The following is a 20,643-nucleotide window of genomic DNA, read 5'->3' as shown; positions in this document are numbered from 1 at the left end:
TGAGTGTGATGGTGCACACTGAAGTAGGAGGGTCACACCCAGGAGTTCGAGGGTACAGTAAACTATGATCACGCCACTGCACTCCAGCCTGGGACACAGAACAAGACCCTAGCTCAAAAAAAAAAAAAAATTAAATGAATAAATAAAAATTTTACTTGCCTGTTGTCTTGCTTGCATTGTTTCTGATGAGAAATGTGCTGTCACTCTTTTCTTTGTTCCTTTGGGCATAATGTACCTTTTTTCCCCTATGGGTGCTTTCAAGATTTTCTCTTTCATTTCTCTTTTTAAGCCATTGATTATATGCCATGGTACAGTTTCTTTCATTTTCCTTGTGTTTAGAGTTTGTTTATAGTTTTTATCAAATTGGAAAAACAGGTTAGCCATTATCTTTTCAAATATTGTTTTTTATCTCCTCCCTTATCTCCTGTCCTTTAGGGACCCCAATTACTGTATTAGGCTTCTTAGAGTTATCCCACAGCTCACTGGAGCTCTCATTCTTTTTTGTTCCCCCTCTGTTTCATTTGGATAGTTTTCTTTGCTGTCTTCAAGTTCACTAATATTTTCTGCTGTGTCTCCACTGTTGTTAATTCCCATCCAGTAAATTTTTCACTTCACACATTGGTTTTTCTTTTCTTTTCTTTTTTTTTTTTTTTTTTGTTTTTTGAGACAGGGTCTCACTCTGTTGCCCGGGCTAGAGTGAGTGCCATGGCATCACCCTAGCTCACAGCAACCTCAAACTCCTGGGCTTAAGTGATGCTTCTGCCTCAGCCTCCCGGGTAACTGGAACTACAGGCATGCACCACCATGCCCGGCTAATTTTTTCTATATATTTTTAGCTGTCCAAATCATTTCTTTCTATTTTTAGTAGAGATGGGGACTCACTCTTGCTCAGGCTAGTCTCGAACTCCTGACCTTGAGTGATCCACCCACCTCGGCCTCCCAGAGTGCTAGGATTACAGGTGTGAACCACTGCACCCAGCCTGGTTTTTCTTTTTTAAGTAAGTAATCAGGTTTACTTTAAGCAAGTGGAGACCTTTGGGTCAGATATTGTTTTTGTCATCTCTAGTGGTTTGATTTGTGTCTTTTTTTAATATCTTCCATGTCTCCACCTAACTTTTTGGACACATAGATAGAATACCGTTTTAATATCCTCGATTGTTAATTCTAACATGTATCTTGGTTCCACGTCAGTTCAAATGATTGTTTTTTTTCTTATTATAAATCATATTTTCCTGCTTCTTTGCATGTCTGGTAATTTTTAATTGGATGTCTGACATTGTGAATTTTGCCTTGTTGAGTTACATGTTTCTACTAATATTCTTGAGAATTCTTTGGGGCTGCAATTAAGTTACTTGGAAACAGTTTCATCCTTTTAGTTCTTGTCTTTTAAAATATTTTAGGCAGGACTAAAGTCATATTAATTCCAGGGCTAATTATTCCCCACTACAGAGATTACATTTTTCTGATTATGAATCCACTGCCCCATGAATTATGAATTTTTCTAGTCTGGTTAGTGGAAACAAGTCACTGTTCCCAGCCCTGAGCAACTACTGCTAATCCTTTCAGGGTAGTTCTTTACCCAACCTCTAATAGTTTTCTCTCACAAATATTGGGAGGGACCTCTACAAATCTCTGGAGTTCTCCCTGTGTGGAGCTCTCTCTCTGTGGGACTCTGCCTTGCAAATTCTAACCACCTTTGACTGCTGAGCTCCACTCAAGTTCTTTCTCTCTGCACTGCAACCTGGAAATCTATCAAGGCAGCAAGCTGGGGCATGTAGGGTTCACCTCATTTGTTCCCATTTCTCGTTATCCTTCATTGCCTGGAATCCAGTGTCTTGAAGACCATAATTACATATATTTTTGTCCAGGTTTTCAGTTGTTTCAGGCAATAGGGTAAACCCTATTTCTGGTATCCATCTTGTTTAGAAGCATAAGCCTCTGCTTCATTCATGATAGATACTGAATAAACATTTCACTCCATCCACACAGGTGATCCAGCAATGATTATAAAAAATGTAGTGATCACAGATAATTTGCATAATTTATAATGCTGTAATTTTCTACATCAGTTGGCAGTTAGGGGACAAGGCATGAAAATGGTTGTTTATACATACATGACTGGGAAGCAGTAAGTGCTTTCACTCTGAAACTTCCCTTCTCAGTGTATTTATATCATGTGAGATGCAGAGTATATTGTTTTACTATTCTACAGCATTCCTAAATTTTTTCATACTTTACTGCAGAAAAATTAGAATATCTGATAAAGCAAATATATTAGAACGTTAATGGTAAAATCTAGGTGATAGCTAGTCTTTTTGTGTTCTGTGCTATACTGCCTCCCTAGCTATTCCCTATAATATTCTTTTGACTTTTGTGCATTGAAATTTTCATAATAAAATATGGGGAACACATTTTTCAGAATCCATATAAAATAAACTGGCCCAGGCAGGGCTGGTGGCTCACGCCTGTAATCCTAGCACTCTGGGAGGCCGAGGTGGGTGGATCACTCAAGGTCAGGAGTTCAAGACCAGCCTCAGCAAGAGCAAGACCCCCCGTCTCTACTAAAAATAGAAAGAAATTATCTGGTCAACTAAAATATATATATAGAAAAAATTAGCCCGGCATGGTGGCGCATGCCTGTAGTCCCAGCTCCTGGGGAGGCTGAGGCAGTACGATCGCTTAAGCCCAGGAGTTTGAGGTTGCTGTGAGCTAGGCTGATGCCACGGCACTCACTCTAGCCCAGGCAACACAGCGACACTCTGTCTCAAAAAAAAATAAAAATAAAAAAATAAAAATAAACTGGCCCAGAGAAAATAAAAAAAACTGCCAAATACAATGTTATCTTTGTATGACACTAATTGAATTGAGTTGTAAGTATTAAAAATTATTGCTTGTCACATATAAATAAATTTTCTTAAACTCAGAAACAAAAATTAAAAAATAAACTCATACGCATTATAAATGACCATTATATTTTTATGCTTATCTGAAGTAAAGTGGTATTGTACATTTAGTTGTGAAATAGTCATAAAAATTAAAACATGCATTGTTTGAAAAGTTGAGACTAAATTTCCTTTGTTAAGTATTCCATATTCATAGGCTTTTATTTCATGATATCTTAAACAGTTATTTAAGAACATACTTTATTGTAAAAATAGCAAATTATTCAAAATAAGAATTTTAAATGTAGTTCTTTTCTTAAGTCTCACATTCTGGCATCTGTTCGGAGGCAAAATTGCATTCTTTAAAAGCAGCCTTTGCCGTGAAGAAAGCGGCAATGCAGAGGTTTGTGGAAAAGAAGGCTCTGCTCTCACTGCACATACTTGCTGGGTGCTCGTTCTGTGCCAGGCAGCGTGATGGGTCCTGGGGTGTGGAGGAAGACATTAAACCAAGAATTCCCCAACCACCTAGTTATATTTGAGATAAATACTCCAAAGAAAATGTACAACATTGTAGAAGAGCTTAAAATTTGGGACCCAATTAGGACGGTAATTACATTCCAGCTGAGACCTAAAAGTTTAATCAGACAGTTTTCACAGTTTTCAGATAATTATATGGTGTTACAGTTAATAAAGTGACTGATATGTGCTTTTCCCAGAAGATCTCAGCAAGTATCCAAGGACCTACTAGGTGCCAGGCACTGTGGTAGGTGCTGGGATTCAGCGGTATGCAAAATGCAGGTTTAAATTGCCCGGGATGACAGCTGAGTTCTGGTAACATGAAAGCTACTTGAACTCACTTTACAAATGAGGAAGGGAACAGTTTTTCCTTCTAAGATTGCTACTAGGATTTTTACTATTCCACCTAAATGTTAAATTAAGTTCATTGAGTTCATCAAAACTTCAGTTACGTTTATGTTTAAGATTGCATTCAGTGTATAAATTGCTCTGTGAAGTTACATCTTTGTAAATGATGTCATCCCACACTGGAGAATGCACGTTTCCTCCACTAGTTCAGGTGTTTGGTGCCCTTTGTTAGAAGTTTGTGCTTTCTCCACTAAGGCCTTATAACTAGGCTGTTATTTAATTCCTGGGCACTTGATGGGTTTTGTGCCTGTATATGTGCAGTCTTCCTATCTGTTATATTTTTTGGTTGCTTATTTTTGATGGAGATGTCATTGCTGTTAGTTTTTTATTTTTGTTTTTTTCATCTGGTGGCCTAGCTGTGATGGTCTATTGCCTCTGTTTGTTTTCCAGATATATCATTTGCAAACAAATGATAATTTTATATTTAAAATAAAATAATGTGGAAGGACTTGCCTCACCCTTTCCAGAAATGCTAGAACCTAATATTTCTATCATAGGAGGAAGAGTGTTCTGCAGTAACATAATTTGGCCTTCGGTGGATCCACCTGTTATAAATCCTGTTCACATGAATAAAACTGATGTAATTAGTAATAGTAGAATAGCCCCTCTGGTTTCAAACAGAGACTGTGAATGATCAAACCTTTCTTTCCTGTTGGCTTCAAAATTATTAATAGATTATCAGTGTTCTTTTTTGGAGCGTATCCCTTCATATCTTTAAAATCTTTATATGTTACGCTGTGCTGCAGTTATGTCACAGCATAAATATTTTATTACTTCGCCCATTAGTAATGAATAATACAGGTATAGAAAGGCTGCATGATCTTGCTGAATTGTAAGAATTTTCTGTAAAGTTGCTTCTCAGACCATTTGGTTTGCATTTAATTCAATAAATTTAGCAATTTGGAGAACATCTGCAGGGCTGATTGAAGTACTGGAAGTGGAAATGTCAAGAAAGCTGTAAAAGCAGGTGTTTCCTAGTGTTACACAGAGTCAGCCCCTGGCACAGATGGGGCTGCGTGAATCACATGCACACATATGTACACGCTTTTGTGCATGCCGTCATCATCCTGAGGAGGTCAGAGAAACCGTCACAAACGTGGGAGATGCTGGGTAATGGTTACTGTTTATGCAAGTGCTTTTATGTGCATTTTATGTGATCCTCACAGCAGCCCAGTGCTAAAAAAGGATTTACTCTTGTCAACAGATGAGAAAAATCAAGACTCAGGTAGGCTTTTCAGTATAAGGTCCTGCTTCTAGGTAAGAAGAAGTCGTAGGGGAACCAGGCACAGTGGCACACCTGTAGTCCCAACTACTCAGGAGGCTGAGGTGGGATTATCACGTGAGGCTAGGAGTTCAAGGGCAGCCTGGGCAACACAGTGAGACCCCATCTCTTAAAAAAAGAAGAGGAGAAGGAGGATGTGGTGTGACTCTGCTCCCACTATGCCATGCCACCTCTCTCCTTATAACGTGATTCTTGTCTCCGTGTCTGTGCCTCAGTGTGTGTGCTCGGGACTGCTGTTTCAGCTAAGAGATTATTATGATTATGATGAATCTGTGTGATCCAAATGAGACCTAAGACTTTTAGACCTCAAACTCCCTTTGGTGTTCATGGCATGATGTGGACAGAGATGATCTTCTGTGGCTTCCTCACACCGGACCCCACACATCCAGGTAGCACAGAGCTGACATTTGCGCACTGACATCAGCACTGCGCAGTTCTGTACCTGTGGCTCCTGCCCCTAATTTGGCCCCTGAAGCTTTTGGCTAAGAAATACTGGCCAGGTTAGAAACGAAGAATAATTTGAGGTGTCAGATTGTTTGCCTTCTCATTGTCTTTTTTCCCAAATATTAGTTTTTAGTATATTTAACCTCTTCTAGAGATGAGCACTAAATTATTATAATGTAATGTGGTAAGAAATGTAGGTAAAGTTATAAGTGCAAGATTTTTTTCTTACATGTAAGAAATAACTTATAATTGGTTAAAGTTGGCCAATAAAGAAACTTCCTGGATCTAAGCCAGTCATCGGTCAAGGATATCATCTTAGTCTCCTCAGGCTGGCGTAACAGAATACCACATACTGAGAGGCCTAACCACAGACATTTATTTTCTCTCAGTTCTGGAGGCTGGAAAGTCTAAGGCCAAGGTTCAAGCAGGTTTGGTTCCCAACGAGGGCTCTCTTCGTGGCTTGCAGATGGCAGCTTTGTCCTCACGTGGGCTTTCCTCTGAGCATGTGCACAGAGAGAGCGCGCTGGCTCTGGTGTCTCTCTAAGGACGCTAATCCTGTGGTAACAGGGCTCCGCCCTTCTGACTTCATTTAACTTTAATTACTTCCTTTGAGGTCCCATCTCCAAACAAAGCCACACTGGGTGTTAAGACTTCAACATACAAACTTAGGGGGAGACACAGTCCCTAACAGATCCTGAAAAAAGAGGACTTTTCATTTAGAGCAAGGTGGCAGAAGTCACCTTTCAAGCTCCTGCCGTGGCACGTAGGAGTCAGTGAACGTGCAGGTGTTCACGATGTCTGTAGCTCATGGGCCCAGGCTGCTCAGCCCTGTGCAGTGGGGCTGCAACCTGAAACCGTAGTCTCTAACTTCACTGCAAGTGGAAAGAACCAGTGCATTAAGAAATCTCAGCCAACTGGGTGTATCAGTCAGGATTCTTCCGGAGAAACAGCAGAAGGGGGATTTGGGATTTCAAGGCATTGCCTTATGCAATTGTGGGTCCAACTGCACAAGTCTTGGCTCCACAGGACAGGCAGCAGGTGGGAGACTCGGCCAGTGCCGGCGCAGTAGTGCAGGGGCGGAAGCTCCTCTTCCTCAGGGAATCCGCAGGCCTTTCAGCTGATTGAATGAGGCCCACCTGTGTTATCGAGGGTAATCTTTACTTAAAGTCAGTTCATAATCGATGTTAACCCCATCTACAAGATACCTTTGCGGAGCACTCATATCAGAGTTGGACTGAACAGCTGGATGCTGTAGCCTCACTACGTTGGCACATGAGACTAGCCATCACGCTGAGGGTACATTGTATTTTTTTCAGCTATTGCCTTTAACCATGATCTGTGAAATCACACCTTGCACCCCCTAAATACATCTTCGACAAAACTGCTTAACTTTTTAATCATCTGTATTATAGAAGCCCAATCTGGTTTAAAGCTTTAACCTCAGGCTCTCTCCGAGAGGCATCTGCACCTCTCCCTGAAGGCACCTGGCCAGTGAGGGACTTGAAGTGAGAAGGGAGGGGAAGCAGGGATGGCTCTGAGCACCTCTTGCCTGCCTTGCTCTCAGGCTTTGAGCAGAACCCAGAGCAAGGCCGGGCACGATGGCTCACACCTGTAATCCTAGTACTCTGGGAGGCCGAGGCGGGAGGATCGCTTGAGCTCGGGAGTTCAAGACCAGCCTGAGCAAGAGCGAGTCCCTATCCCTACTAAAAATAGAAAAAATTAGCCAGGTGTGGTGGCACCTGTAGTCCCAACTACTTGGGAGGCTGAGGCAGGAGGATCACTTGAGCCTAGTAGTTTGAGGTTGCTGTGAGCTAGGCTGACACTATGACAGTCTAGCCTGGGCGACAGAGTAAGACTCTGTCTCAAAAAAAAAAAACCCCAGAGCAGAGGGAGGGGCACTGCCTGTGTGTCTGCCGTGGTGTTACCTGTGGCCTCTGCGGTGGGGCAGCCTCTTCTTCCATGGTATGTCTGTGCCTTTTGGACAGTGTTCAGCTTCACTGAAGATCCTTTCCCGGCGGCAGCCATCTCCCTTTCTCCCAAACCTCCAGCCTCCTCTCTGGGTGAGCTGGCCCCTTCTCTGGCAGTTTCCTAGGTGGCCCCACGGCTCCAGCTCTGGCCTCTGTGTCCCTGACATGCAGCCCCAGGAACCTCAGCGGCAGTGACCTGTGGCTTCCTTCCAGGTATGCTGTACCACAGTTCCTGAGCCCTCTGATGTCACAGGCTTCTCCTGAAAGTCTCCTACCAGATGTGGCCTGTACTCACAGACACCTCTGCCACCCAGAGTCCGTGCCCGGGCTCTGCCTCCCTACGCTGCACTCTGCTCCCGTTGGTACCAAGTGGAGCCTGTGGCTCTCACCCACCAAAACCATCTTTCTTGAAGGTGACCCTAGCTGGAAACTGCCCCCGGCCCCGATAATTTGGCTTTGGGGGAGAAAATAGGAAACCCCAGTTCATGAATGTTACATTCCCCATAAAGGCTGAAGACATTTCCAACTTTCCTGCCCCCATGCTTTCATCCCTTGGAAGGTATGGAGAGCACAGGGTGGTGGCTGGCTATGACAGGGCCAGTTCTGTTCCCTGTCTGCAAGCTCTGGGAGGAAATGGTGTCCCACTCCAAGCCACTGTGTGTGGCCTTTCCTTAGTGGTTGGGCCTTTAGCATCTTGTGTTCTCATCTGTGGGCTTTGGGATCAGGCTGCCAGGAACAGTCTCCTCACTGCTCTGGTCCCCTGTCTGTTCCGAGTGCCAGCGACTGAGGAAGGGCCATCCACCCGGGAACCACCTGTTGTTTGAGAGGCCTCTTACAGGGCCCTGAACACACCAGTGGAGAGGATTGAGCCCCAGAGAGCAAAAATTCCAGAGATTATACACCAATGAGAGCCAGGTTGACACTTGGGGTTTTAGATTCTAAATTTTTTTCTTTCTCATTATGTCTTAGGAACATTATTCATATTTTTACTAAGAACTTTTGTTTCATTAATTGTTTCTGGATTTTCAGCCCCTTTGCATCCTTCCCCTCCTGTCCGTCTGCATCCATTGCAGTTGCTCTTTGCATCAGGCCCTTTCTCAGACAGTGCAGAGTGTAAACGTTTGGTGCTCAGAGCTTTTGTAGCTGATGGCTTCATAACAATGATGTTAAGCGTTGGAATTCAGCATCAATAACAGTAAAGAAAGGAACAAAAGGGGTAACACTGAGTATTAGCTTGGTCTTTACAAGACTGGATATCTGAATGGCCAGGGTTTCCCTGGACTCTGTAGATATCTTCTCATTGTTGTGGTGGTGTCGGATTTAATCTTTCATGTCAGATGTTTTGATCTTTTGCTTTTAGAGTGGTGGGGCAGGGGCTTTTGTGGTAAGCTGTTCACCAGAGCCCAGTTCTGTAACTGGCATATGATGGCTTCAAAGATTTCATAAGGTAACTGATCAAATTTAGACCTGGTACAAAAGAAAAACAGGTTATAAATTGCTGATATGGAAAAACTAAACTTTTAGGTTTATGTCATTGATCTATCAGTATATACAGTGCAAATCCAAACAGAGAGGGAGAAACGTAGCCACAGTGCCTGGACACACAGCTAGGCCATCTTCCGATGGTTCTCTCCGTGCTGAGCAGCCCTTCCCTGGAAATGATCCTAGCCACCCACGCAAAAGTTGCGCCATCTTGACTCTTGCTTTTCTCATCATTGCTGATTACAGAGGATCTCAGGCCCATTCTCACATGGGTCATCTCTGGGCCATGAGGCACGTGCTGTTTTCTCGCCATTTTCAGTTGCATGATCTCTGCTTTTCTCATCTCACCCTTTTCTTACCATCACTTGGAACATTCTCATTGCTTTTACACTCAGTGGATATAAGACCTCAGAAGTCCTTGCCATGCCATCAGCATTTGTTGGTGTTGGTTATCTTTTAAAGTTTGACAGTTAAGAGTCAAAACAACTTTGGTGGTCACCTGTCCAAGGTACTCTATCTCCTGCTAAAGTTGTGATGCAGACTCTCTTTGGGGACCCACGCTCCTGCTGTGTTTTGAGAATTGGAAGCAGCTATCCTTAGAATTACTTAAGACTTTTTAAAATTTACTCTGCAAATATTTCAAATGTCCTGATTGTAATTATAGAACATGTGAATTTTAGTTTGCAGTTAATATGTTTCGAACATTACCACCTTCCTCCAATCCTACGGGAGCAGAATTTGACCCAGAGGAGGACGAACCAACGTTAGAAGCAGCGTGGCCTCATCTACAGGTACTGGGCTCTGGGAGAGCACAGGGTCAGAGGGCACGAGCTGCAAGTTGGGGTGTTCCCGGGGTTCGTGGAGCAGTTGCTCTGGCCAGAGGTCTCACTTCAGCTGGTGGCAGGTAGACCTCTCATCTTCAGTGCCATAGTCCTTGCAAACCTGTAAATACAAGGAAAATATTTCAAGAGAACAGAGAAAAGCTAACTTGTATATGTGTTTGGCCACTTTACACGAATGACAAAGCTGTAGAATTGTCAGTATGTGCTCGATGGAAATGACCGCTTTGTTGATAGCTGCTGAATTCGGGCCTATAGGACTCAGGCAGACATTTTCCCGGTTTTCAGTACTCAGATTTAACGTGTGCCCACCAGGCGCCCCAGCTCCCGTGCTGATGGCTGCCTTTCTGCAGCGCATTTGTAAGGTGGAAGGTGTTTGGTGAGGAGGTCTGAGGCCAGAGTGAGCAGAGCACCTGCCAGAGGTGCTGATGAGAGGGCTGGGCTGTGCAGAGTGGGACTAAACCGAGAGCCGACGGGAAGGCAGGTGGCTCAGTATCCTCATGGTCCCCACTCACAGCGTCAGGGCTCCACATGGGACTCCTGACAGCAGGCCACGCTGCCTGACCCAGTACACTCAGAGTGGGAAGGACCATCTCCCCTCACGGTCCCAGAGCTGCTGTCCCCTTGGCTCTGCCCCAGCACTACAGGATGCTTACAGTTGACAGGCTATAAATCCCACCCTGGAGTTTGGTCGTGGCCTGGCTTGTGACAGCTATGCCCTGTGGTCTCTGGGCAGTGTAGTTTAAGTGTTGGTGACATCGGCCATGGAAATCATTTTCTTTAAATGTCATTTAAGGGTCTGTGGTTGTGACTAAATAAGATAATTACCATCACCAGTTATAATTAAATTAAGCCATGTAATTTAGCACTGATTCTGTAGATGTGTGACTTTTGTTAAAGGCTAATATTCCCAGCCAAATAAAGATCCAACTCATAGTGTATTTTAATATCCATTTAGTAAAATACCGTGTTATTGACTCATTGTTGTTTTTTTCCTCCTAGCTTGTTTATGAATTTTTCTTAAGATTTTTAGAGTCTCCAGATTTCCAGCCTAATATAGCGAAGAAATATATTGATCAGAAATTTGTATTGCAGGTAAGGTACAACTCAGTTGAAACTACAGAAGCCCTAACCTACAGAGCGGTAACACCAAGTCACTAAGTGTCTTTTTCTCCTTGAAGCTTTTAGAGCTCTTTGACAGTGAAGATCCTCGGGAGAGAGATTTTCTTAAAACCACCCTTCACAGAATCTATGGGAAGTTCTTAGGCTTGAGAGCATACATCAGAAAACAGATAAATAATATATTTTATAGGTAAGTCCGTATGTGGCTGACATTTTCTTTGTGCACGGTGATGTCCATTCCCACGCTTGATCCCCCTCCTGGCCTGGCACTTCCTTTGACAGGGGACTGAGGCCCAGGGAGCTGGCTCTCAAGCAGCCTGTTCTTGTGTGCAGGTGGACCCCGTGTGCGGCTGGACTTGTCCCCACTCCCTTCCTGCCCTGCCCCCCACCTGCTCCCCTGCACCCCTGGTGCCTCACCACACACACTTCCCATTTCAGCTTCTGCTGAGATGTCCAGTCACCCAGAAATACGGATGAATTGATTCTGTCCAAGCCAACCTGCATCTGTGCACTACTGCATTCTTCCCCATGGAATCTTAGGGAGAGCAGGAAGGGTGAGGAGTGATGCAATTAGTTTTTAGGAAACACCAGATCTGTGAGCCTAGATTAGAGGTTCTGAGACTCCCCTGTGCACCAGGGGAAGGGAACCCTGCTGGAAGCAGCAGGTCGGGGAGGACAGCTTCCGACATCGAGCCCACCTCTGGGCCTTGGGACCCCAGTGAGTGATCGCAGCGGCCTGTAGCCGCCCTGAGGCCACCCTCTTCCTAGTCTAGCTCTGCTTGGCCCCAGGTCCCTGCCAGACCAGGGCTGTGCAGCTGGTATTCCCTCTGCCTGGGTGCCCTTTTCCACCAGCCCTTGTCTCAGCCTCCCAGGCTTCCCAAAATGTCCCTCCACCAGGGAGCCCACCTGACTAGGCACATGCATCTGGTCTCCCACGAGGGCAGCCACCATGCAGGCCGATTTGTCACATGCCCCAGCTCGTGGTGTCATCAAGTAAATGTTAATAGAGGAAACAGTTCGTGTTTTTCTTCTCTGTCCCTGGAAAACTTACTAAATGAGCAGTTTATTCTACACACTTTGGCTTCTCAGGTTAGCTTGCCTCTCTAAGGCACCTGAGGGTGGTGCAAGGTGGTGACAGATACTAGCAGTGACACATGCAGTGTGAAGGTGTCCCTCTGTGAGATAAGAACATGGGCAGGTTTCCTGCAGCCCAGCTGCAGGGCCTCGGTGAGGATGAAGCGCAAGCCATTGCTGGAGAAGGGCCAGGTCCACTGTGACAAACACAGGCCTGGCGTCCTTTCTTAGTCATGATGACCGAGTAAGGGAGAAGAAGAGGGCCAGCCGAGACAGACAGGCGGGCAGCAGCTGAGCTCCCAGCCTCATGCCCCAGCTGCTGCGCAGCCCTGTGCTCAGCTCCCTTGCCTTCGTCTTGGCAGCCGTCAGGCTCTGATTCCCACCCTGATGCTCACACCTGGTAGGGCCCTTCGGTGTTAGTGCTCTGGTTCTGTGCGTCTCTTTCCTTTGAACTCCTTCCAAGTTCCCCACATCCCATTTGTGTAATGGAGCCCGGGGCCCTGGCTCACCAACTATAATCAGAGAGTGACGTCAGCATCCTGAGTGTTAGGCTTCTATTTTATGTTTCTTGCTATCATGCTTCCTTTTTAACAAGATTATTACTTGGCTGATATACTTACCTATGAAAATAAATACACATTATTTAAACAACACAGAATAGGTACAATTTAAATTCCAGTCTTTGGGGCCCAAAATTAAAGCTCTACCTAAAGTGTTTTTGTTTTCTTAATATTAATAGGTTTTGTTCAAATAGCAGAATCACGAATCTATTGAACACGTGTATTAAAGAAATAGCAAATGTTTTGTATCCTAAAGAACTTTAATTTAAAAACTAGAATACTGTAATAGATTATTATTCAAAAGTTATTACACATAATTTAGTTCAATTCTCACTAAAGGCTTGATGCTAGAGGATGATATTTGTGTGTGTATGTTTTAGTAATCTCTTCTGTAATTATCTTGATACATGCAACCAAAAGCAAGCATGCTACCTAGATTCCATAATTGGTTTGGGTCCTCATTGTCAATACTGCTCCCTCCTCATTTCATGTGAGGATAAAATAAGGAGAAAGATACTGAGAGATGTGTTCAGCTCACTAAGTTCTATGTAGTACAGCTATGTCGTGTAAGACAAAATATTTTGAACGTATTTGGTTCAACTTACTGAAAATGTTAATATAAAGTTCCTGTTTCTTTCTATAGTTTCTCATCCTAGTCAGCTTTGTTTAGATGTGAGCCAAACAGTGCTTTAGATCCCCCTGACGCCACTTTGGCCAGCAGTGGGACGGAAGGCGAAGTGGGCAAGGTGGGCAGCAGCTCCTTCTCTCGTGCTACGTACCCAGCCACCCGCAGCTCGGTGGCTTCACTCAGCCACGATCTGCCATCCCTCACATTCTGTCACCTCAACTGGGCTCAGCAGGACAGTTCTTCTGTTCTACATAATGTCTGTGAGGGCTGGAATGTCCACGGTGATTTCTTCCCTCAGGTCTGGGGCGGCCTGCTCGGGCTCCCTCACGGCACGTGGCTTCCGCTGCTTCTCAGAAGGAAGAGGCAGAAGCTGCCAGTCCTCTTAAGGGTTTGGCCCAGAACAGGACAAAATCACTTCAGCTTTTATGTTGGTCGAAGTAGATCACAAGGACAGCCTGGATTCAGAGGGAGGGCACAGAACACATTATGCAGGAAGGAAAGGAATTGATGACATCCATTTGAGAGACTTCTACAACAAGCAGGTTCCAGCTCAGTTTTTAGAGTGTCTAATTCCTTTTTTGCTGAAAGAGTGAAAAACACTCCACCCTGCTCTGAACAGGTATTTACGGCTTCTCTCCCATTTTGCACCTTCCTGTTTTATCTTCATCTGGAAAAGTAAGGAGAAGAACTATCCTTATTCTTTCTTATACCTACTTTAAATCAGGTTAAAATAATTAGAAAGTAAGAATTTATTAGTAAGAATGTAGTAATGTTGATTGAGGAAAATGAAATGGCTTTTCACTAAAAGCCATCCTCATGTGAATGTCAAAGCTGGTGGAGATAGATCAGAAACAGTGCGAAGGGATTCAGGCATCTTTGTCCTGAGAGGCCCAGAGCTGACCACCCAGGCTCCTACGGAGCCTCAGTGACCTGCTGGCTGCACAGCTCTCCAGGGTACGTGTGAGGGGGACCAGAAGACTGAAGTTGGAGGGCTGCACCGTATACAAAGGTAGCCTTCAGGGTGAGTTTCACAAATTAAAGTGCTTCTCCATGTAGACACACCACAGAGGGCTTAGGCTTAGTTACAGCTTCCAAGTTTTCTGGGCAGGTCCGATCAGGAGGACATGGGACAAGAACACTTTGCGTTCCATGTACTTGCACCACCAACGTTCTTGTCACCCAGGTTGCCACATTCTATCACAGTAACTTCCCTGCTCACTTTCAGGCTGAAGCCAAATTCATTTTTTGCTACTGCATTTCACTGCCCAGTGGTTCTGCACCTGGTGCTGGATCTCGGCCTGTCTGAGCTGGCCTTCCAGCCTGGCCTGCACCACGCCCACCTTCCCACCCCGCTGCTCCGGGTCACAGACCATCGTTCCCGCCAAACAAGTTCATCCCCGCTCCATACTCCGATTTTTTAGTATCTGTCAAAATCCTTCAGGGCCCAATTAAAACACCCACAATTGAGTAAATTTTGGTCATTTGGGAATATAGAAATGTTAAGGCCATTCTTGAGAAATATTTCACATCTGTAGAAGTTTGGCTTGTTCTTTACCTTAAGGCCACTATTCTATTTATTTCAAACCACAATGAAAAAAAATTTTTTTTTTGAGACAAGGTCTTGCTCTGTTGCCTGGCCTGGAGTGCAGTGGCATCATCATAGCTCATGGCAACTTCAGTCCTCCTGCCTCAGCTTCCCAAGTAGCTGAGACTATAGGCGCACGTCACCATGCCCAGCTAATTTTTTTTTTTTTTAATAGAGACAGGGTCTCACTCTTGCTCAAGCTGGTCTCGAAGTCCTGGCCTCAAGCAGTCCTCCTGCCTTAGCCTCCCACAGTGCTGGGATTACAAGCATGAGCCACCACACCTGGCCTACAATGAAAATTTTTTAAACTTTACAAATTTATTTTTGGCTTGGAGCTGTCTTTAAGCAAATAGTTTTCATCTGACAGGCAGGAACCTTTTGCAGACTTCTCTCTTACTTCCTGTAGAATACTCTGCGTGTATTGGTTCAGACCAATGCAAGGCAATCAAGGCCACAGGCAGGAGTGGCTTGTTTCTACAGGAACCCTGGGGAGAGGACATGTCCTGTTCCTTCTCTCTGTCCCCAGTTTATTCAGCAGACGTGTTTAAGAATCAAACAGATGCCTGGCTTGGTCCTAACCCTGGGAGCACAGTAATGAGAAGTGATCCCATCTGGAGGGAGACAGGCCGACACGAGGGGTGGGGTGCATGGTCCAGGAGCTCCCCAGTAGCGGGCACTCTGGGCAGTGGCTGCCCTGGGGAAGGGAACCAGGGCAGACTGGCGTTCCAGAAAGATTGCACCTGAGGCAGCGGAGAGAAAGCATAGGGGTGTCAGCAGGCAAGCAGGCAGGATGGTCTAGGGAAGTGTTCAGGAAATCGCTTCTACCCTTTGCAGGGACTGCAAATATTGTAGGCTTTAAAATGGAGTAAGACATACACTTATGTTGAAATGTGGTGAAAAAAATAAGATAAATTAATGGATGGGCAGAGGGGTGAATAGACAGATGTACATGTGACCAAGCTAATAGAGCACACAGGTAATGGTTGTATCTGAGTGGTTCAAATAGGGGTGTTTGTTGTAAAATTCTTTCAACTTTACTGGATGCTTGAAATTTTTCAAAATAAAATATTAAGAAGAAATCAGCAAGACCAAGCCCTCTGTTCTGAAGGCATTTACATCTACAGGTTCTGAGGAGTGTCTTTGGTTCACTTGGTAACAGTGAGCAGCTGCCCGGGCCCCATGCAGGTTTTCACAAATAGACGTGTTTGTCATTGCCCGGCTATGTGACTTTCTCCTACAAGCATTGTTTTCTTATTCAGGGGAATTTAGTCTTTCCAGCTGTTATTTCAGTGTCTAATTCTGATTGACAAATTGTTTTTTCTAGGTTTATTTATGAAACAGAGCATCACAATGGCATAGCAGAATTACTGGAAATATTGGGAAGGTAAGTCTGTGTTAGTGGCATCAAATGACTGTGGATGGAACTTATGCCAGAATGATCCAGTTCATTCGGTTCATCTGCCCCAGTCCCCAAAGTGAGGCAGCCGAAACCATTCTCTAAAGTAACGTCAATGAGAGTTCACTTACCGAGGGGTTGGTGAGCTCATGGATTAGAACACACCAAATGACTGATTCTCCCATTTTTATGTTTCTATATGTAGATCTACTTCATATACCTCAGTATCATTACTATGGAAACCTAATTTAAATTATTTCCTCAAGAGCAATGTTAAAAATAGTTACCTAAGAAGGTTTATATTAGACACTTTGTAAGAAGAATAGATGGTACATTTGGGATATTGAGTAAATGCTAACTTTTTTTTTTTTTTACATTATAAACAACTTTTTTATTCCAATTATTCAAATAATACATACTAATTGAAGAAAGTTTAAAAATGAACAGCAAAGAAATATAAAAAGAAAACATGTATTTTTGACATAGTTGTAAGCATGTATAATTTATATCTTGCTTTTTTTTTATTCTTATTTCTGCATATTGTGGGGGTACAAAAGTTTAGGTTACGTATATCAAATGGCTTTGATTTTATGAATTTTTATATGTATCTTATAAGATAATTAACATTTTAAAACTTTCATCATCTTAATCTAAGTAAAGTTTTTGCTTGCTATCATATTTTTAAACTGATAACACATAGATTTTACAGTAGACCTCCTAACCCATTGTTTCCCAAACAGAATACCTCAGGGCTCCAAGGCGAACAGGCTTGGAAAAATGCTTTTTGCCTCTGCCTCTCCGGGGCTTTAGTGCACCTTAGCCGCTCAGCGTTCTGAGGAAACCTGCAGTGAAGAAGCTCAGTGCTCTTGTTAAATCTAGTGATTCCCTACAGCACTGGAACAAAGTAGTCTTTCCTCATGGCATGCTATTATTATCTGGGGAATATGGTCCTGCCCAGTAGTTCTGAGAAAAACTGTTCTTGCTATTTAAGATGTAATTTGAAAAAAACATTAGTCCTTACTGAAAATATTGCTTTGATTAGTTTCGACAGACTCGACTGGGGTTTCTCTCTCAGTGTAGCGTAGTATAGTGAGTGGTTAAGAGGCTGCCCCTTACCACTTGTATGACCTTGGGCAAGTTAATTCTGTAAAATGAGAAAAATAATGGATTTTCCCTCCCAGATTCTTGCGAGGAGGGGTTAAGCTATGTAAGGTGTTCAGCACAGCCTGCCACATCGCGTGGGTAAGGGCCACTGTGCAGCCACCACTGCTAGGCTTATTTTTATTCTTCTAGAAGAGAGTTTTGCCTTGAGAGTTTCCCCTTGTGAATGAGCAGATCATCCTTGAAGGGCCACTCCAGACCCCGCCTCCTGCAGCACCCAGTGCCCTGTGCTGAGTGACTAATGGAGGACCACGTTGGAAATCTGTCTGCTTCCACGGCTCTCTGTAACGTCTATTTGTGTTTGCCTAATTATAGAACTAAGTAAATAAACTAGTTGATGTTTGAGACAAAAACTTCAGTTCGGAGGCTCTAAGTAGGACCCCCTTCCCTTGCAGAAGAGAACCGCTTTCTGATTGATTTTTAACCAGCACCCCTGTTCTGCACACACTTGGACTCTGTTGCTAATACTAGAATAATGAGCCTGCATTACTGCAGGGGTGCGTGACTTCCTAAAGATGGATGATGGAAGGTGCTGGGTGTGGGGGCACCTGGAGCTGGGGGTCCCACCTGAGCTGTCCAGTCTTCTTGGCCCTGTTTGAGCAAAAGATTTTGCCCTTACTATTGAGCCAGCTTCCTGCTGTTTTGGGCAATGCCCTATAAGCCCAGAATTTTAAAATTATCTTGTAGTTACAAAGATAAAAATGACTGTGCCTCCTTGAAGGCATTTAATTTTATTTAAATTTTTGCAAATAACCTCTTTTTTCTGAAACACTTATGTACACACACACACACACACACACACATATATATATATATATATTTTTTTTTTTTTTTTAAGAAAGTCTCACTATGTTGTCCAGGCTGGAATGCAGTGGTGCAATCTTAGCTCACTGTAGCCTCAAACTCCTAGGCCCAAGTGATCCTTCCTCCTCTGCCTCCTGAGTAGCTGGGACTACAGGCTCTTGGCTACATATATTTTGCCTGCCGGGTTTTCATGCTGAAAACAAAAACTAAAAGAAAAACAGCAAAATATTTGCTTAAAATGTAGGATTTATATATATTCAAGCCAAATAAATTTTCTTTTTCCAGTATAATTAATGGATTTGCCTTACCACTAAAAGAAGAGCACAAGATTTTCTTATTGAAGGTGTTACTACCTTTGCACAAAGTGAAATCTCTGAGTGTCTACCATCCCCAGGTAAGGGAGGTGCTGGCGGGCACAGCTATCATCATTTGAGCAGGATTGAGCCCAAGATAGTGAATCCAGCCTTGAACCAAGAGTGTTTTCTTTTTTATATCATATTAGTGACTTCAGTAACAAGGTTCTGGCAATAATTGAAAGAATAAAGGGGTAAAGAAAGATTTCTTTTAAGAAATTCAGAGAAATATCTAGAATATAGAATTTTAAAATTAGTTTTAAGCATAGAGAAGAGAATATGTAACTCTCTGAAAGGAGTCAAGAGGAAGGTTTTCTGTAGTGTGATCTAAAATCCACTACCTTAAAGAAAAATAGCCTGTAGGTCCATGGCCTATGAAAAAGTTTAAAAAAACAAAAAGCTGTGGATTTTTAAAACTGACAGAATATAACTACAGATATACTGAAACATTGGTCAATAAGTACTTGCTAATTGGTTAGTGGACTGGATTTACTTAGATTTTTCACTCTTATGTGTAGACAACTAAAGCTATGCTGATTGCAACACACTGAAGATTTATTTCAGAAAAACTCCCACCTTGGGCTGCAGGCGATATGTCCGTTCACTTCTAGCTGTCACAGGCGTGGCACCAAGTAGTCACGCCATAGTACGTGCTCAGGAAGGCAGGCCCCACCTTGGCAGCTTGCAGCATGGGAAATCACAGACACTGCATTCTTTAATGGATTCTCATGACAGTGGTTTCCTGAGAAATATTTTACTTATTTTCTCTGATTGCTATTAACTGGTAATATCTTTATATCCAGCCAGATTATCATATGAATTGTATAAAAGCAGTTAATAATTCAGATATTTAATGGAACCAGATTTTAATTTGATTTTACCTAACTATTAGATTACGTTTCATCATAATCTCCAAAAGGACCACAAGAAAAATCCCCATCACACTATGTTGACTTGGTGGTGGTGTTAGTCTGAAAGACCGTGTGCTAGATTTTTTTGTTTTTTAGCTTTCTGATCTATCACCAATTAATAGGGAAAGAATTCGCGCAGAGGTGCTGGGGTTCCCCCCTGAGATCCCCCCTCAGAGCCTCCTGCGAGGGTGGATGGCGCACCTGGGGGCAGCTCATCCATCACACCAGGCCTTTGTACCACAGGCCCTTGTGCCACAAAAAGGTGTTTAACAGCAGTTCTAGAAGCACAGCAGCATTTCCATGTTGAAATGTTAACACTCTCCTTTTACTTTTTAGCTGGCGTACTGTGTAGTGCAGTTTTTAGAAAAGGACAGCACCCTCACCGAACCAGTAAGTTCACTCTCTGCGCTTAATTCCAGTGCTGACATCTTGTAAGATGCGTATATTTCACTAAATGTAAATATCGCAGTGTCTGCTTCATTCACCAAATTACTGCGCAAAGAGCTTTTCCATCTTAAGTCGCAATACTCGTAAACAGGCCCATTTCATTCATTTGTTACAAGTTTTCAGAGTATAGTCATTTTAATTGCAGGTTCCTTTAATGCAGTGATTATTTTATGTAATGAGATTGCCGCTTTATTCCTCATTGCACTCTGCTCCTTTGTGTACAAAGCACTTGAACAGTTGTAGCCACTAAATCATGGCTTGATTTGATAACATACTAAACTGACTTCGGTCAGAGGAATTATAGTAAGGGTTTGAAATACTCGTTGTACTAAAGAGGTTTTACTATCTTGAAAATTCTTTCCAAGAGTGTTACTGTTTTATGATCCTGAGTCACAAGTAAACGTTAGATTGATACCATTCAGTGTTTGGGTTTGTAATTTTCTTAACATTTATCTTTATTAAAAGTAAAAAGGCCAGCTGGGCACAGTGGCTCATGCCTGTAATCCTAGAACTTTGAGAGGCCGAGGCTCAAGTGAGGATCACTTGAGCCCAAGAGTTAGGCTGCAGTGAGCTATGATCATGCCACTGCACTTCCTGAGTGATAGCAGGAGACCTTATCAATCAGTCTATCTGTGAGTACTATTGTAGCCATGGTTAACAAAGTCAGACATGTCAAATGCCAGTTTAAGTATTTGAATAAACTTGTTTTGAACTTTATTGAGGTATAATTCATATACCATACAATTCATCCATTTAAAGTGCACAATTTAAAGGGTTTTTTG

At 43.2% G+C, this 20,643-nt stretch overlaps 1 protein-coding gene across 6 annotated transcripts in view; it reads left to right on the top strand.

Moving 5' to 3' along the window:
- Nucleotides 1-20,643, top strand: part of PPP2R5C (protein phosphatase 2 regulatory subunit B'gamma) — a 139,306-nt gene that overhangs the window by 92,081 nt on the left and 26,582 nt on the right. For 5 of the 6 annotated variants that reach the window (XM_045529020.1, XM_045529173.1, XM_045529232.1 and 2 more), the window contains 6 exons: nucleotides 9,662-9,772; nucleotides 10,823-10,915; nucleotides 11,002-11,132; nucleotides 16,114-16,173; nucleotides 18,436-18,544; nucleotides 19,751-19,804. In XM_045529020.1, the coding sequence (XP_045384976.1) occupies nucleotides 9,662-9,772; nucleotides 10,823-10,915; nucleotides 11,002-11,132; nucleotides 16,114-16,173; nucleotides 18,436-18,544; nucleotides 19,751-19,804 (558 nt within the window). Of the gene's footprint in view, nucleotides 1-7,616; nucleotides 7,713-9,661; nucleotides 9,773-10,822; nucleotides 10,916-11,001; nucleotides 11,133-16,113; nucleotides 16,174-18,435; nucleotides 18,545-19,750; nucleotides 19,805-20,643 lie in introns of those variants that run through there. The other variant, XM_045529391.1, reaches the window with a different exon arrangement.

The sequence above is a fragment of the Lemur catta genome, chromosome 1 (assembly GCF_020740605.2).
Source record: "Lemur catta isolate mLemCat1 chromosome 1, mLemCat1.pri, whole genome shotgun sequence".
NCBI classification, from domain to species: domain Eukaryota; kingdom Metazoa; phylum Chordata; class Mammalia; order Primates; family Lemuridae; genus Lemur; species Lemur catta.
The sequence above is the reverse complement of the archived record's forward strand: the minus strand, read 5'-3'. Positions and strand labels throughout refer to the sequence as shown.